The 18,961-nt window shown below is 42.6% G+C and overlaps 1 protein-coding gene across 3 annotated transcripts; it reads left to right on the top strand.

Annotated features, from left to right (window-relative positions):
- The first annotated feature begins 2,826 nt into the window (after positions 1-2,826).
- Positions 2,827-18,756, top strand: srek1 (splicing regulatory glutamine/lysine-rich protein 1). Of its 3 annotated transcripts, none has more exons than XM_036528595.1 (12): positions 2,827-3,121; positions 3,939-4,072; positions 6,945-7,060; positions 10,213-10,377; positions 11,307-11,485; positions 12,581-12,711; positions 13,041-13,146; positions 13,576-13,695; positions 14,367-14,510; positions 14,721-14,792; positions 15,669-15,798; positions 16,923-18,756. In XM_036528595.1, the coding sequence occupies exons 1-12, from the start codon at positions 2,994-2,996 to the stop codon at positions 17,076-17,078; spliced, it is 1,581 nt and encodes a 526-aa protein (XP_036384488.1). In that variant the 5' UTR covers positions 2,827-2,993; the 3' UTR covers positions 17,079-18,756. The 3 variants fall into 3 exon arrangements, with proteins under 3 accessions (XP_036384488.1, XP_036384490.1, XP_036384489.1); XM_036528597.1 differs by lacking the exon at positions 2,827-3,121 and adding an exon at positions 6,418-6,544 and having other exon boundaries at positions 4,022-4,072; XM_036528596.1 differs by lacking the exons at positions 2,827-3,121; positions 3,939-4,072 and adding exons at positions 5,573-5,823; positions 6,418-6,544.
- The last annotated feature ends 205 nt before the right edge of the window (positions 18,757-18,961 follow it).

Below are 18,961 nucleotides of genomic sequence, written 5' to 3'. Positions count from 1 at the left end.
CCACAGGAATGTGGAATAGCTGTTTCATGTAAACATAGCTGTGTGTGCCTGCTCTGATAAAAATAAAAAATCAATACTTTTATAATTAGATTACTTTTGTGTGAAAGCCTTGAAGGTGTTATACCTATGAAAGACAATTTGATCCTAACCTGCTTGTTTATGGTTCAATTTTGTGTCTTAATTTTGTGCATAAAACTGTTAATGGTACTGCCTTTCCCCTATAAGCATCTTCTTGTCTTCTGTTTGTGGATTGGCATCAAGTGGGAAAAAAATGATATGTAAAATAAAGTCACCTCTTGATTTTTTTTTTTTTTTTTTTTAACTTATTTTAGATTTTGATTCAGAAATTCCCAAATTGCATTGGCATACCAGAAGCATAGAGATGACCGTATCAATGGTCAGTTTAGCTTCCTCGTGTAAAAGGACACCTTAAATTTGTGATGCCCCCAGCTTTGACATCAAGGTTCCATTCCTCTGGTTTTAAAAACATGAACAGTTTCATCTGTTTAAGTTATTGTGCTGTATGTTCTATATTTTCTGTGTGGGACTGGGAATATTCAGATGAATTTCCCTAAGTCAAAATGGTGTATTTTATATTGACAGCAAAAAAAAGGATCTATTCATCATCCAGTGTAGACAATCTTGGAATGAGTTCTGGGGTCACACATTCTTACCATATCATTAAAGAACAACTTGCTAATATTTTTCCTGATGTCCCCATGTTTATTTTTATTTATTTAGCACATTCTGTTTCTTTGATTTTTAGATTACTAATCAATATGTAAATACTTTTAAAAAGGTAAAAAATGAAATAATCATGGCATTAGTTTGTAAAACCAGCAATAAATTGCAATGCAGAAACAACCCTTTTAATGTATAACTATTTCAGATGTTTGGAAGTGGCTACAAGGAGACGATCGATATGCATTTATTCAACATTCCAGATTTTGTACATAATTACTGTTTCTGAAGTAACCTGTGGAAATAAATAAACTAATGCTCTTTAAAGTTTTCCTGTGGATTGAGTCTTTCCTTTCCTTGGTTTTAGTTTTCAGGATGTTGATTCAATTGTGAAAGTAACATCTCTTGGCTTACGTTGACGGTTGTGCTTTTAAGGGTAATGTTTTGTGCGAGTTGCACTGATGACATCAATCAGACAAACCTGTTTTACTCAGGTACACAGTTGTAAATTTATTGCAGAGCACCTCACAGAGGAATTATAATGCAACAGAACTAAAGTGACAAAATGTGAAATTACTGAACGAGATGAACAGAACCCCAAAATAGATATGTGACTCCAATAAATGCACAACATTTGCCACACAGGTTTCCATTTTATTTATTATTTTAAAGGTCTTTTGTTGTCCATATGCTCTTATGCATATTAAATGGCAGCATATAGTGCTTTCAATAGAAATCATTTAAAGAGAAGTTTGAGAGATGCTAGATAGATTCCTTTATTGTCATTGCACAGAGTACAACGAAATTGAGTAGCAATCCTGATGGTGCATTCACACATAAACAGCAATTAAAAATAGAAAAGAGTCCAAGCTAAACTAATTTAAAATGCTAGATATATAAATAAAATATAAAATGTTGCTATAACCTATAAAACAAGATATAAAACTATTAGCAGCTGAGATATTGCACTTCAGGATATTGCAAATTTACTGAATTGCAGTGGCCCTATGTACAAGTAGTGCAATTAGGAATATATACATACAAAGGTGCAGTTGAAATGTAAATATCTGTGCAGTGTTGTATAAATAAGTCCAACCACAGTCGTCATCCACGGGCTCAACACACAGCCCTGTGGGGCGCTGGTGCTGAGTGTAAGAGGTGGGGGCCTAGTCTAACAGTCTGGGGGCGGTTAGTCAAAGTCCTTGATCCAGTGGCAGTTGGGTTAGCAAAGTCCTAAGTCAGTAAGTTTAGTGACCAGTCTGCCTGGGATGACAGTGTTAAAGGCAGAGCTGAAGTCTATGAAAAGCATCCTCACATAGCTCCCCTGGTGTTCAAGGTGGGTCAGTGCAGTGTGAAGAGCAGTACCGATAGCATCTTCTGTAGACCTATTCGCTCTGTAGGCAAACTGATGTGGGTCGAAGGTGGGTGGGAGGCTGGCTTTGATGTGCTGCAAGACCAGCCTCTCGAAGCACTTCAGGATGACCGGTGTAAGTGTGACCGGACGGTAGTTGTTGAGGCCGCTGATGACAGTCTTTTTCGGCAGTGTAATGATTGTGGCAGACTTCAGGGAAGGTGCGATGATGGATTTAGACAGGGACAGGTTGAAGATCTTTGTGAAGGCCTTGGAGAGCTGGTCTGCACATTCCTTCAGCACCCTAGCTTCCTGTCACACCATCAGGGCCAGTATCTTTCCTCGGGTTCACCGAGGAAAGGGACTATGGAATATATCTGCCTCTTTCGGATGAAAACCTATTGACACACATTTGTAGGGAAAGGGCTGATCTGTAGTAGCATCAGAATCAATGACTGAGCTCACGTATTCCGTTTCAAGCAGTTTAAAAAAGCAAGTAAACAGCCTACGTATAAAACAGGTTCGCCCTGTTTTCATCCGGGCGTCAGATTGAAATTGAAGAATGTGCCAAATACGCAGCAAATTCCATTTACACAGTACAGCAGATTCACGTTTACGTTTGATTCATCTCCCATTGTGTTCTCAAAACACTTGGCAACCAGTCTGCGGAGTTAATACGTGACCAGTCCACCGCTGCGCTTGGCTTCGAAAATCAATTCCAACTCTGCGGATGCGTGGGTGGGTGAACAGCGTCGTTGCTGAGACATCCCTTCCGAGCGGTGGCGCTGTGGCGCGGATAGGAAATGCGACACCAGGGCCTGTATTCGCCTCGCTAGCGCCCAGCGGTATAATTTTGAACAAGAAAACTAAAAGCGGGGGCTGAAAATAAAAAGAAACGCTGTAATTACCTGTGCAAGATTTACATTTTAAAAGTCGTTTCCCCCTTCAGAAACCGATCGAGATGAGTGGAATTCCAGGCACCGCCGTGATTCAGATCACCAATTTGTCGTCGGCAGTGAGCAGCGAGCAGATGCGGACTCTCTTCGGCTTTCTCGGGGATATCGAGGAGCTGCGGCTCTACCCGCCGGAGTAAGTATGTCGAAGGGCCTGCTAGAAGACGGGAAACACCCAGGATGTGAATGGGCCTAGTGCTCTGGTATATGGCCTGAAGACATCGGTTCCAACCCGGTGGTTACCTGGTGTCGTATCTTCTCATCAACAGTTTTTTTTTTTATTTCATAAATTGAGATGTTGCTGTTCAAACCAACCTAACTAGTTAGTTATTTAGTTTGAAAGAAACTGTTACACCGCCTTAACTAGGTTAGCTAGGAAAGATACAGCTATCAGGTAATCCCCTCGTATTTCTCCCTGTATTTCCTTCTTCATTCATACGCGTCGTAGCAACAATGTGCCAACTAGCTATCTATTCAGTAATGTAAATCTTTGTCATTTAGTTAGATAGCAAAACATACAAATTAGATGGCTGTTTCTACAAGATAACTAAATTAGCTAGGGAAAAAACCTATTTGTTCGCTAACTAGACTGACAGGTATGCGTGGTGTCCATTGAGAATGTTTTAAGAAAACTTTACTTTTCAAACATTCCCTTTACCATTGACTTGGCCAACTAGGTGTATGTTTGGTCACATCTTAAGTGACCGAGCAATCTGCTTAGCTCGCTAGTTGTAGCTACCTTGCAACGCTGTCACCTACTTGGTTTTTTCCAGTTGTAGGTTAGAGAGCGAACACTGTCGCCTCCTAGGCATGATATTCGCAATTATTAGGTTAGTTTTTTGGTTTAGCAAGTATGTAATAACCTAACGTTCATCATCCTAATTATGGCTACATGTTTATGGAGCACCCGAAAACTGACTGTTGTTCTAATAAAACTCTCTCTTCTCTTTCAGCAATGCTCCACTCCCCTTTTCGTCCAAAGTATGTTATATAAAATATCGAGAACCTTCCAGTGTTGGGGTGGCACAACATTTAACCAACACAGTATTTATTGACAGAGCTTTGATAGTTGTGCCCTGCGCTGAAGGTGAGTATAGCTGTCGTTTATGCTCAAGTGCACGGTTAACAAATGAGCTGCTTATGCGTAACCAGACTAATCCATGTAAACGCACCGTCCATCTCCGGAAGAATTTCAATGTTAAATAAACTTTTTACAGAACCACAGGTCATCATCGTGTTACTTACATTTACTGTTGTACTCTCTGTCATTTTAAGTGATTGAAAAGTACAGTTGCATAACAAGTGAATCTGAGTTACAGAACCAGCACAGTATGTAGTCTGTTCAGTGACACAGGATTCCTTTTGAAATTATCCTCACAATATCATATATACATGTTGCAAAATGTTTACAAATGTGCAGTATTGAAATTTGTGAATATGCAGTTGTAAGCTTTGTGTGTGCCTGTGTGTATGTATGTTGAGGATGTGTATGGAAAAAAATACAAAGAAATAACCTAATCATTCATCTCACAGAAAGGATGGCATATGGTTGACATTGTGTGATTGTCTTTCAGAATGTCACCATTGCTGTGTAGTACGTTTTCACTTGGCAGTGACACACCATTACTGTGTTTCGTTGGAAAGCTGACAAGGCGAGGGAGATTTTTGTTACCAAGCACTTTCTGAAAATTAGAGACATCTTTTTGTCAGCTTAACTGCTGTGTGCAGGGCAAAACAATTACAAAAAGCGAGCAAGACATTCTGGACATTCAAACAAATAGGCTTACCAACTGAGCTTGGGCAGAGATAATGTTACTTTAAAGAAGAACAATTATGATTGTAAAAAAAAAAAAAAAAATCACACATGCTAATTTGTACCCATGTCCAGTACTTTTAAGCTGGCATTGCACTGTGCTCTTTCACATTGCTGGTTTAATGTTGCATTATTAAATCAGTGAATGAATGGGTTGGGAAGCGGGAAAATGTTAGCTATAAATTAGTGTTAAAGGTTGTGGTAGAAATGATCCGATACATATCATGTAGCTAACGACGTCTTTTTCTCTCTTTTTTTTCTTTTGTTTTATTTTTTTGTTTTGTTTTTTTATTTTGTTTCTGTTTTTATTTCCCTCTCTCCTGGAACAGCTGTTCCATTTTCTTAAAAGAGTGGTATTCTTGCATTCCCTCTATCCTTTGATTTATTTCTCTCATTCTGAAATTGCTTGTCCTGGTGACTTGGTGCTCGATGGATACTGAGTTTATTAATTTGGTTCTGTATGTTTTTTCTGTGTGATTATGTGTGCATATCAGATGACTAGACTGGCCCAGCTGGTACACTACACTAGCCTGAGTAAGGCATTGTTTGCCAAGCCACTATTCCCGCTGGGGCCGCTGCCTTCAAGGGGGGAATGTGACCTGGAGAATAACCGCTGAATCCTACCAAGATGGACACCTTGTCTCTTTTTATTTTCTTTTATTTATTTATCTATTTATTTTGTTTTCTTTCTTTTGTTGTCCGTTGTTTCCCTCTAGAGAAAAAAAAACTGCTATTTTCATAGAATTGTTTTTATTTCCTTTTAATTTAGTTTTTTTTTTTTTTTTTTTTAAATCCGAAGTACATCACTTCATAACTGCTTCCTCTCATGTTTGTTTGAATATTGTCTAGGTTGACATGACAACCAGTATTCATGGGGAAGTGTTTATTGTATGTGGACTGCAATGGAGTTAAACTAACGTTACTTTTTCTCACTCATGTTTTTCATGAATACGATCAGGGTTTCATCTGTGTTTAGGAATGTGAAAACATCCCCCAGCATTCTCTGCAATCAAGATTTAAAATATGTACTAGAAAAAAAAATCCTATTTACCTTATTTGCTTTAGAAGTAGAGCTGTTGTTCAATCCTGATCACCTTTAGGAAATGAGACAATTTCCTGAACGTCACTTTTTAAGGAATGTGTGTTTTTAAAAACCACACCCTTGAAAATTCCTTTGCATGAACTTATGATTTTAAAAAGTGAAAATTATGTAAAGAACCTACTGTCTTGAAGAAATAATGATTAAGTATGAGTTATTACATGTTAAGTAGATGTTAATTGGCCCTTGGAATTTGAAACCTCACTGGTCCCTTTACCTTAGAACAATCCTGTTGCCTCTCTATATTATAAAGCTATAGATGCTGTACTGAGATGCATGTTTTGGGGGCTTTGCCTTTGACAGCACGGACTAGACATAAAGCAAGCTCTTTACCCCTCCCCATCCCCCTACACCCTGCACCCCACCCCCCCAAAGTGAAGAAGGGCCATGTACATTAGACGTTGTGGAGAAAGTCACATATTTCTCTCTTTTTTGACAAGTTTTTGCTTATATTTGGGGATTTCGAAGATTCTTAAAAAATGTTCTTCTTTTCTGTATCCGATGTTCTGTGTGCTATTAGTGATGCAGCCAACATGAACGCTTGTCTTGTGTTGCACACCTTTCCAACACTGCGAAACGATCGCCCCACGGGAAAAGCGCCCATGCTTGATATCGTATGGTTCATGACCAATATGTTTCCAGTACAGGTGACCCATACCTCAAAGCGTTAACTAATTCTCTGCATTATTTTGATCTTTAGAAGAGGCAAAGAATCAGATTCTCTGTGAAAAAAAAAAATGTTTAACGTTTTGTGTTTTATTTTTTTTTTAAATTTTTTTTTTTATTTTGGTTTTTTTGTTTTTAGCCTGATAAATCTCTTGACAAAGTGATAAAACTGTAAATCTGGCAATAGGAGGACTTCCAGTGAGGACTCTCGGCTTTTTCATACAAGTGGTTCTTTTTCCGAGATGTTTCTCAGCTGGTAGAATAGTAGGGATTTGTCAGGACCTTTCTCTCTAGAATACTGGGGTATTTGTGAGATCATAGAAGAGAAGAATGGTGTTTTCCTTCCATTACCTGCACTGAAACCTGCGCTCTACCCTGCAGGTAAAATCCCAGAGGAGGCCAAGGCTTTGTCACTTTTGGCTCCTGCCACCCCCGTTGCCAGTCTGATGCCTGGAGGGGGACTCTTGCCCATCCCCACCCCAACGCCGCTCCAGAATGTGAGTACAGCCTCTACCCCCCACCCCAGCTTCATATTATACATTTCTCTTGGGCATCTGGTTAATGTGGTGTGTTCCATCTTTTGTGATGATCAATATGTTTTTTTCTTATGAGACCTGTTTCCCAGGAACGGTCTAAGACATAATGGTATGGTGTTTACAGTGGTGATATCTCTATGCTCTAATTGGTCAGTGTTGTTGTTGGGTAAGGTTTGTAAGGGAAGCATGCCCGATTTACATACCCAGAGGTGTTGGAAACATGAGAGTAATAGCAGTTGAGAACTTAAACCACAAGAGCTATCATCTTTTCTCCATCTTGCGACCCATCAGAATTAAAGGTTGCCTATGTGCTTTACAAAGCCATACATTGTAATATTTCCGTATATAGACAGGAAGTGTCAGAGACCTGTTTTGCTCCGTTCTCTGAAAGACTGTAGTAGCACTCATTGACACACGCTGAGGTGTTAGCAGGTTAGCAGATGGTGAGATAAACCTCCACTGTGGTTGCAGCTCTTATCAAGGTTACCAAGATGCCCCTGTAAGATGAGATTTCATAGCTTCTACAGTAAACTGCGCCCAGTTCTTCTTTTAAATTACTTTAAAATGAAAATGCAAAAAGAGACTAGAAATCATTTTGGAAGACATGTTTATTTCCTCTTGCGCTTTTGTACCACAGCTCAAAATTGAATACTAATTGCCAGCAGTTGGCATAACCAGTGTGACACTTGATATGGTAATCAGCTTAGGCCCTGGTATAGCACAAACATTTATACACATGAAGAAATGCCATGCAGTTAATCACAGGACAGTTGTAAATGAGCTGTAATGGATTATCAAATTCCGAGAGAAATATCAGCGTCCACACAAACGTCTTCACAAATTCCTCTGGACTGTCAGCAGGGTCAAGCGCATGTCCAGAGGGGCAGGATGTAATCACGGGTTTCACTGGCTGCGTTTCAGTCACCCACGGTGCTCCTATGCTGTCCTGTGCTGCTTTCTGTCTTCTGCAACGGTGTCGTGACTTCAAGTCACTTAAATTAAAAAGCCAGTCTCGGTACAACACCATTTGCAAAACAAATAAGCATTCATCTCCCCTTTCATAACTGTCTTAACGCTTTTCCAGCACAATCATTATGAGATTTTCATTTGGTTCCCGTTTAATTTACGCACACGATTATGTATTGTTACATTTCACCCTGGGACCTAAGTAGAAATTTTTTTTTTGTATCCTGAAAAAGCACATAGTCACACATGCTGTTATTCACAGAACATGCAGATTTTCAGCGAAAAATCTATAAAAATGGTTGCTGTTAATCAAAAATCTGTGAATTTTCCAGGCAGAGTCAGTTTAAAATGCAAATGATTCAATTTCATTTCATCTTACTGGTATACAGTACTGTTTGCAGTACTGACTGTAATCCTTGTTAATACAATAGATAGAATACATTTAAACAGATTTTCGTTTACTTTTACAGTAAAATGCATTTTACAACAGAGCAAATGCTTAAATAGTATTCAACTGTTAATGCAGCAAAGATACTAATATTCAAAGGCATAATAAAAATGTGCATACTGTAACTGTTAAAATGGATACATTTTGTTTTGAAGTCACTTACTTGTATGCTGCAAGCGTTCATTCAGTAGTGGAGTCTCTTCGTTTGGCGCTGTGATACTAAAGATAGATAAAAGCCATTGAAGATGGCATTTATCAAGTCAAGCCCCTGTTTTTTTTTTTTTTTTTTTTTTTTTTTATGAGGGGGTGTTTGTATGGTGTCTCTACTGTGCAACCAGTTGCACATCTAAAATGGCAACACACATTAACCCCAGTGCTCAGTTTTCACACTCAAAACCGCAGGCTCCAAGTGTAAAAGGATGACACCCAGAAGCAGTGTAGCCTCTCTTCATTCCTCAGCCGTTGACCCAAGCTTCACCCATTCCGGTATATTTCTTGAAACTACAGCAAACTATATTAAAGTATGTTAATCTGTGTTTCTCCTCTACATAAATTAAAGGGGGGTCATTTCAGTGTAAACTTCAAGCGCCTCCATTTTGGTTCGGGTGACACATTATTGTGTGGGCTTGTTTTGTGTGGCGTCGTATGTGCTGGCAAGTGTTCCCAGATTATAATCTGTGGTTATTAGACATATCCTTTCCTGCAGTTAGCTATTTAAAATTACATGTGTTGACTGTTTATAAGATTTGGGGTGGGTGGCAGTGTGGTGTGTTCGCAAAGGGCAGGGTTCATGATCCAGATTTTACAGGTTAAGCAGATTTGGCAATTAAGGACCAGAATGGATCTGATTGATAAAGGGAAGCCCCTTTAGTTCTGTGGCACGGTTTACATGGGGTAAATGCAAGGTCTTTTCACTAGCTATATAACTGCTATTCTGTCATTTCTCATGGTAACCCCTGAAACGTACCGATATCATGTATTCCAACTCAGTGTTGTCTGGGATGACATGTTTCTGGAATGACCACTGTAAGTGCTATACTGTATAATTTCCATAAAGGCTCTGCTTATTTTTGTTATAAATAAAAATGATAATCCTTAAAGAAAAAAGGAAATGATAACAAATAATGTAACGGATGTGATACTGAAAAGTACATGTCTGTTACGGTGTCACACAAATGTTTTCGTCCAGGCAACAGACAAACAAGTAGATAACAGAATTCTCTACTATTTTAGTGCCCATATGGTTTTACAGTTCCCCATTATTTTAGGCAGTCCAACTTTTGGTTGTGTGGGAAGATTAGTTTGAGTGGTATATTTTCATAAAGTATTTCTAACACTGGGAGCCTACAGAAGGGCAGTGAACTTACAGTTGGACCACAGCAAACAGTGCTGTTCATTCTGATTGATGATCAGCCCTTTTTAGGTCTTGGATGGTAAATAAACTTCTATGTCTGAATAATCACTCCACTCAAGGTTTACATTGTTTGATATTTGTAAGAAAAAAAACTGCATAAAAAGGATATGTCTGGTGTATCTGTTTGATTGTCTTTCAGGCATGTAGCAGAGTTGTAGGTATACTAGCCTGTTGTTTACTTGTGTAACAAGAGGTCATCAAAGAGTTGGTAGCTGGGAAATGAAGTGTTGACTGTGTAAATCCACTTGTCATCAGTCCTAAACTGCAGCGTTTCTATTGTTGCAGCTGGGTATCCCAATTGGCAATCTGGGAGCGTTGCAGGCTGGCCTCGATCCCTCTGTCACAGGCCTGGGAGGAATTTCGACACAGCCCCCTTTGATGGGAAATGTGGACCCCTCTAAAATTGATGAAATCAGAAGGACTGTCTATGTTGGCAACTTGAACTCGCAGGTAACACCGAAGGACTGATTTATTTCAAAGGACTTAATCACACAGCTGGAAAATAAGCCACGCAGACTTATAACAGTGCAACAAAAAACACTTGCGCGCATAAATTGTGGGTTGTTGTTGCACATGAATTCCACCTCCTTTAAAGTTATACTGATTTAATGTGGATTTAATTCTGTGGCTAAATCTTACTGTTCCTGCTTATACAAAAATGAATGAAGGAAATGCTCTGAATCTTGATACTTCTTGTAATTTTTCACTTCTTAACTTCGTCACTATCTTTCTGAAGTGTGTAAGGAACTGAAATATGCTTGTTGTTTTTCTTATTTATTAGTTAATGCCAAACTGTCAGCCACTTCCCCTGCTGGTTTTTGTTGTTGCTGAATTGTGTTTTTTTATCCAGCCCAGTTGTTTCTAGATTAAAGTATTTGTGCCAGTAAAAAGGCAAGGCGTAGTGATGTTGTATGTCAGTATTACATTTACATTTATTCATTTGGCAGACGTTTTTATCCAAAGCAACTTACATAGGTTACAGTTCTTTACAATGTTATCCATTTATACAGCTAGATATTTACTGAGGCAACTGTGGGGATCGAACCGGCAACCTTTCGGTTACGAGTCCTGCTCCTTAACCACTATGCTACACTGCCACCCGTAATTAAGGGTTATAGTGTGCTCAAGAAGCTTTGTGACCACGGGGGCAGCCTGGAATGTGTATGTATTTAATGAAGCCCACAACAGCAGGTTCTGCAGCAGACTCGGGTACTGCTACAGAATTACACTTGATAAGCCAAGCCTGAGGATTCCACCACAATTTTGACTCTTTTAATCCAGCAGTATCGACCTCGTTTCGTATTATTAAAAGAGAAAAATTTGACGTTTATTATCTTGCAGAAGTGCATTTTTAGTCAGGTACTGTAATGTTCCTGCAGACGACCACGGCGGAGCAGCTGCTGGAGTACTTCAAGCAGGTGGGGGATGTCAAGTTCGTGCGGATGGCAGGGGACGAAACCCAGCCCACGCGCTTCGCCTTTGTGGAGTTCGCCGACCAGGAGTCCGTGTCCAGGGCCCTGACCTTCAACGGAGTCATGTTCGGAGACAGACCACTGAAGTAAGACCAGTGCCCCCCACTGAATATGTAGTATTGCAGCTGCCTTCTCTTCAGGGCCAGGAGTTTGAGGTCTTCCTATACACGTGTGGTGCTTTCTATTCATTATTTTCATTTGAGAGAGTTATTTCGGTGAATAACTCTCCTGTTGCAGCATTTCTTTGTATTTCAGCTTTGAGGAGAGGGCACGACAAGCGTTTTTATTTTCCCGCACTTACTTGACACTGAGCAAGATAACCCCATTTGCACCAGTAGCTGCAGGTGTAAATGCAGAATCGCACTTCAGCGTTTTACCTATGAAGCAGCCGGAGGAAAGAACTCCCGTGTCGTAGACTGCGCGGTGCTGCACGGCGAGGTGTATCAGCCTCGCTGATGAAGTGTGACCTCACCTCAGACAGTTGGTGTAAAATCCACAGCTCCTGCGGTGAAGCACAGTGCACTGGCACTCACTCACGTGGTCAGCAGAGAGGCTGCAACAGCGGCCACAGCGTTTCATCGCCTCGTTTAGTGGTGAGAGTTGTGTAAACAGGTGAATGGTGAGGTGTCATCGCTCTGCGATAATTGAGATGCTGGAAAAAAAGGCCCTTTAGAGAGCTGAGAGCCGAGATCTGAGAGAGGCTGGCTGTCACTGAGGCTGGCGTTCACAAAGGGCCGGTTATACCAAGCCGGATTAGTTTACACCTCTTTACTTGAGAGGTGTTTTCAGCATATTAATTGAACACAGGTGGGTCTCTGACCATAGTGAAGTGCACTCCACTGTATGACGCAGACCTTATTTTGCTCAAAACATTTTGAAATTACCTTTAAAAGTCAGTCTTTAAATTGTTGTTACCCTCATGAGCTTCTCTTTTTTTTAATCCTTAATTTCACAAGTGAAACCCTGCAACAATGATTTTGAAGTGGTTTCAGGTAGTTCAGGGGTGAGATGAAATTTAAGCCACCAGATGTGCGATATGCAGCTGAGTAGTGTTGCGAGCACTTGCAGGGTAGAATTGCAGATAACAGTTTCTGGGGACCTGCAGTCTTGCAGGTGAGAGTACGCTGATGGGTAATTGTGATGAATTAGACGTTCTGAGTAAAGGTTGTTTTTCTCTTTAGGATTAACCATTCCAACAACGCCATTGTGAAGCCACCGGAGCTTACCCCCCAGGCTGCGGCCAAAGAGCTCGAGGACGTGATGAAGCGGGTGCGGGAGGCCCAGTCCACCATCGCCGCCGCCATCGAGCCAGGTGACCTTCTCAGAGACGTTTCTCTATATTCCACATGTACACTTGCATTTGGTTTACCTCAGACGCACTTAGCCAGAGTGGCTTATGAAAGCGCGTATAAAAAGGTTAGGCTCAGGGCAGAGGCAATACTGTGTCAGCATTGTCGTGACCGTTAGTAGGAGTCGTTACATAACACGCTTTTACATAATGTACAGCAGTCTGCTAAGTGCCGAAGTAGGTGCAGTTTGGGGAGTGTGAGGAAAAGTGCAGTCCCGCCGGTTTGTGCTTGCCCGTTCATTCCGTGATACCGTGGACCCCTGACCGCTGTGCTGTTCCGCTCTGGCTTTCAGAGGAGACGAGGAAGAAGCGCTCCATGAGCAGCTCCAGAAGGGGTCGGAGATCCCGCTCCCGGTCCCGCTCCCGGTCGCGACGGAAACGCTCGCACTCCAGGCACAGGTGAGCTCAGCTTGCTGGCTGCTCCTTTAGTGGTGCGATGGTCTGCCTTAGCTGAGAGTGTGCCCTGTGTGTATGTGTAGCTGTGTTTGTCCCAAAGCTGTGTTTGGCAATTATTATTTCAGCTAGAAGCCAGTGTACAACCTACATGTCTAGGATCGCCTAGTTTACTGTTGGCTTTGATCAGTTTGGTGGGAAAGTTGCCTTGGCTGCCTTGCACAGTTAATCATGGTGAGTGGAAGCACGGCTCTAGAAACAAGAGTAAAAAGGCCCAGTAGCTAATCACTTCAATCACAGCGTTGCAAATCTAGTCTGGCAGGCATCTTGAGTTTAATCTCTTGCCCCTCGAATGTGACACTGTGTGCCCTTTGGAGTGGCTGTGCGTGTGGGAGCTGGTTGCTAAGGAGGTGCCCCCTTTCTTGTCGCCTGCAGGAGCAGGGGCTCTCAGAGGTCACGGCAGAAGGTCAGCGATTCGCACGGCTCTCGGAGCTCGCATAAGAAGCGCTCGCGCTCCCGGGACAGGAGGCATTCCCGCAGCCGCTCCAGATCCAGGTGGGCTCAGCACCGTGTGTGCACCGCAGGGGGGGTTATGGGTCCTGAACCCTGCTCCTCAGCTGCTCGTAAGGAGCTTTGCCAGGCCAGCAAGCGGATGGGAAGAGCAGTCAGCCAAACATGGTTCCATCTGTGGGTCTAATGGAGTTCCTCCCTAACACAGTTCCTCCTGACCTGCAGTTGGTCTTACGCAGTTCCTCCTGACCTGCAGTTGGTCTAACGCAGTTCCTCCTGACCTGCAGTTGGTCTTACGCCGTTCCTCCTGACCTGCAGTTGGTCTAACGCAGTTCCTCCTGACCTGCAGTTGGTCTTACGCCGTTCCTCCTGACCTGCAGTTGGTCTTACGCCGTTCCTCCTGACCTGCAATGGATCTAATGCAGTTCCTCTCTAACATGGTTCTTCTTGCCTAGCATTTTCAGCCTAATGCAGTTCCTCCCAACCAGCAGGCGGCCTAACACAGTTCCTCTGGAACACAATTACTGCTGACCTGCAGTTTGTCTAACGCGGTATCTGCAGTCGGCCTAATGCACTTCCTCTCTAGTGCAGTTCCTCCTGACCTGGGATCAGCCTAACGTAGTTCCTCTCTTAACATAGTCCCTCCAGACCCACAATGGGCACAACCGTTCCGCCTGACCCGCAGTCAGTCTAACGCAGGTCCCCCTGCTCCGCAGGGACAGGCGAAAAGAGAAGGATGGGAAGTGGAGGGGAAAGGAGGCCGCCTCCCGAGAGAAGGACGAGAGGCGGCAGAGGGACAAGAAGGGACGAACGCCACCGAAAAGCTACAGCGCATCCCGGAGATCCCGCAGCACCAGCAGGTCTGCACAGAACCAGATGACGTTATGTGTCCATCATTATTTTATCTTTGCCTTTAGCAAAGTGTTGCAGAGTTCAGGAGTGTTTTTGCAGCAGTGCATTAAGTAAACCTCTCATACTGGCACTCCAAACTCAAAGATATTTCATTCGTAGTGAAATGCACAGATCTAAATATTTGACTGTTCCCATTACAAGTACATTTTTCTCTTCAGAGGACATAAAAAGAAGAGCAGGAGTCGGTCCAGGACTCCGAGAAGGAAAGCGAGATCTCCGTCACCAAGGAGGTAAAGGCATTTCAGGACAACACCTCTGAGTGTCTGTATTCTGCTCACGTAGTTTAACCTTTCCAAACAGGAATAACAAGCTTGCACCTGGTATATTACCATAATCAACGGAGGTGTGTGGAGCGCTCATCACAGATACGGGCTCTTCCCCAGGCAAATGTACTAAATGAGTAATTAAGCCGATACACAGAAGGAAAAAAAAGAAAAGGAATATTTGTAGTTTTGACCTGGCTTGCGAAAAGCTTCCCTATCAGATTCAAAACGGGATCAGCTTCCAGCCATTTGACTTGCAGTCCACGTGTTTGACGATTGCAGAACGGTTTTTCCACCCATAAAATAAATATGGTTTAACACTGTATTGGTGTTGTGGGTGTTATGTGCTAATTTCTTCAGGAGACATGGTTCTAATGCGATGGTGATGCAGATCAATCTGTAAGCGGCCATCATTTGTTTGTTACATGTCTCTAGACCCGATGAGAGCAAAACGAGGTCAGGGTAACCCTTAAACTTTCAGAACACAAAACATTGTTGTAAATATTTGAATGTCTTATATAATAAAGGTACAAAGATTTATCATGTGACCAATATGAGCAAAAGTATGGTCAGGTCATTTATTGCAGTTAGCCGCTGAACTCCTTTTGGCCTCTATGTATTTTTTTCCTGATGACTTGTTTCCGAGGTACCTCCTATTCGCTTGCGCTTTCGAATTTGCAAATTTCGCAAGGTATTCCTAGAAATATGACCGCACACGTAACGCTTCCCCTTGCACGCCCCTGGCCGTGGAAGGGAAGTCGTTTGTCTCCTTGCCAGTCAACAGTCGTCGCCCTAATCCTCGTTTCAAAAGTCTGTCATCAGTCATCCCTTCTGCTCCTCCAGAGGGAAGAAAGACAAGAAGAGGGACAAAGCTCGGGACAGCAGCCGGGACAGAGCCGAGAGGGAGCGCTCGACATCCAAGAAGACCAGCAGAGACAAGGACAAGCACGAGCGAAAGGTCAAAGCTGTGAAGGTGAGGGGGCGGTGGCCACGTTAGAGGCACAAGGGAATTTTCCAGAAATCCCTCAACTGCTGTCGCACGCTATCATGCAAAAGTCCCTTGTAATCCTTCTCATCAGCTATGGAAGACCTGTCTTCTGAGTGTCGTCTGAATAGGACGTTGTATCTGAGGGTGTCCAGCAGTGGCCAACTCACTGGTACCAGACCACAAAGGGCCCATGGGTCAGGCCTATTGTTATGACTTGGAGAATGGCACCCTCGTCCTGTCCTGGTGTGCGTTGCTTTCATTAACATTGCACATACCTCCTTTCTCCACAAGTGCAGTTCCCTGTTCATACAAAATGCATTCAGTGTGCTGTTGTTTGCAGGAGAGCCTGTGCTGCTTATTGGATTTGCAGTCTGCAGTCTTGGGTCCTGTGGTGTCCAAGTCCTGCGACACAATGTGTGCAGCCAGGGCCAATCCTCTCTCTGGTCTCTCTCTCCCCCTGTCTATCCTTCTCTCTCTCTCTCTCTCTCTCTCTCTCTCTCTCACTCTCTCTCTGTCTCTCTTCTGTACATATTGAACATTAAAATGTCACTGACGCGTGTAAGTGAAGTATTGTGGCTAGGAACAACATTTCAATCAGTTACAGTTCTCAGTTTTGGCCTAGTTCCTAAGCAAGGCTTGACACCTGATTTTATCAGTCAGATGTTCTTTAAGATTAGATTCGACACATTTAAAAACACAGCGTCACTCAGCTGGTATTCCTTATCCTGTCTATTCAGCACGAAGGCAAATACATTTCGGGTAACCCCGTTTAGTTAAAGCATGATAAAATCACCATTTGCGGGGGGGGGAGGAAAAAACCCTACAAAATTTGCAAAGATACTTGATTACTCAGAGCACGCTTACCGTATATGAGAGATCCTGCTTTACCTGCCAATGTTTTCCTCTTGTTTTACAACTTAAATGGGTCTTAAATAGGTTTTATACTAGCCTTTTTCATTTAACGGTTCACTCTAAATTTGCATTGGTAAAATGGTGGTTATTCTCAGGACCGATGGCCTCACTCGCATCTAAAGGTGAGGCTTCCGCAGGCTCGATGGTCAAAGCGAGCGCGCCGCGGGTGGCTTTAGTAACCCCGTCGTCTCCTGCAGGTGGAAAGGGATTACGACAAGGAGGAGAAGGAGTACGAGAGCGACAGGGAGGACTCGCCCGCTGCGGGCGAGGGGCCCGAGCCGCCGGCGCAGCACAACGGCAACTACAGCAAGCACGGGGATGAGGCTGGAGCCAGCGCGGAGACGGCGGAGTGACCCGGCCGTCCCTGTCCCCGAGAGAGAGAGACAGACGTCCCCACGAGAAACGCCCCCGGCGTCACACGGCACGTTCCGATCTGTACAGCTGACATTGACGAAAAAAAAAAAAAACAAAGACCGAGAGGAAAAGAAGGAGCGGCTTTAGAATAGCTTTTGTACTACTGTGAATCGGCGAATCATCATATGATATTCATATGGGAAATGGACTTAAGCGCCTGCACAGATTTTATGTCGGCGGATAGAACGTGTGTTATGGTTATCTGAATACGACCTATACTGACTACTCAAAAAAAAAAAAAATACATGCTTGTACTGCTTGTACTGCCATTTTGTTTTTTTTTTGTTTGTTTTTGTGTTTTTGGTATGTGTGCTACTTTTTATTCACATAATCCTTTGTGTTTTTTCTATTTGCCGTTTTGCAGTGCCGAGACTGCCCGTCTTTGTTTCTGTCGTTTTTACGCTCTTCCGTTTATTCAACGCTTCTCCCTTAACGTGGGCGCTGACGTCAGGATCCGAAATTGGGCCGGTTCAGTCTTTGCGTTGGGGGGAATAAGGAAGAGCTACACCTGGGGAAGAGTTTTAGCGTAGCGCATGTTTTGTGAGGGACACCACCTAAAGCTGTGCTCGATCTCTGTATTGGAGAGAGATGCCTTCTGCTCCGTTTTTTTTTTTTTTTTTCCCCTGTGGTTACATTTTACTGCCTGCTAAACGTTTATATAACAATCTAAAAATATTAGGGGATGGGAACTACATACACTGAGAAATAAGTTGTAGAATTGCTCGTAAGCACATAGAACACAAGTGCCTAGACAGAGATTGTACACAAATATACTGTAAAAAAAAATACACTATGAGAAGGTTATCACAAAACAAAATAAGTTGTCATGTGGCAAAATTGGGTGCGAGGGCAGAGGAAGTCTGCTTTAGCAATCACAAATGATAAAGGACAATGTTCCGGAGCTAAACCTGCATACATATGCTGGAAGCTGTTCTATACGGTTTTATATCCTCTGTACTTACGCTGAAGGAGGTGTATTTGTTGTAAGTCAATATTTTAAAAAAGAACAGCTTATTCGGTCTGTTTTGTTTTTAATGAATCCAGTATTTTGTTCCTGCCAATGGACTCTCAGGCACCCGTGGTGTGAGAGGACAGTGTTGAACCCTGTAGCCTCGTGTGCGTTTTGTATTTTGTTTACTATTGCCCCCGGCCTCAGTGGAGTTTTTGAGTGCGTTGCTTTTGAGTCTCTTCGGTCGTATCATGTTTGAATCAGTCTCTCTCAGCTCCCCAACACCACTGAAAATGTGAGCTGTTCGTTGTCTGAAGTGTTTTTTTTTTTTTTTTTTTTTTTTAAATAATACGCTGCGTTTGTATGATATTGGTAGGTCATCTCCGTGATCCACAGTCCCTGCCTCACCCCACGGAGTCTGTCGAGACTTCTTTTTTTTATATTTATATGTATTTAAAGATCTGTCTGTGAATTGTCAGGGTGGGCAGTGGGTTGGGCCGACTCTCCGTAATTATGTGTGTGTGACAGACAGGATGCTGAAGGATCATTAGAGAGTGTGGCAGCAAATGAGGAGAGGAGGAAGCGGTGAGCTTTCTCCTGCTGAAGAGCTGAAGAGCTCGCTTCATTTCTCATGCATTGGATTTTGTAGTGAATACAATTTTGAATATCGGTAGTTTGTGCACCTCCTAACCTGTAACTTTGACATAAGTGTACATCTTTCGTTGCAATACAGGCTTTAACTAAAATGTACATTAAAGAAGCTTCGCTTCCAATCTAGTGTCTCAGTGTAATTTTTAAAACGTTGTCCCCATTTTTGTTAACTTAGTTGTGATCAGCAACTATATACGCAACATTGGGTCCCACGTGGTTAAT

Source organism: Megalops cyprinoides, chromosome 5 (assembly GCF_013368585.1).
Source record: "Megalops cyprinoides isolate fMegCyp1 chromosome 5, fMegCyp1.pri, whole genome shotgun sequence".
Classification (NCBI taxonomy): Eukaryota; Metazoa; Chordata; class Actinopteri; order Elopiformes; family Megalopidae; genus Megalops; species Megalops cyprinoides.
The sequence above is the reverse complement of the archived record's forward strand: the minus strand, read 5'-3'. Positions and strand labels throughout refer to the sequence as shown.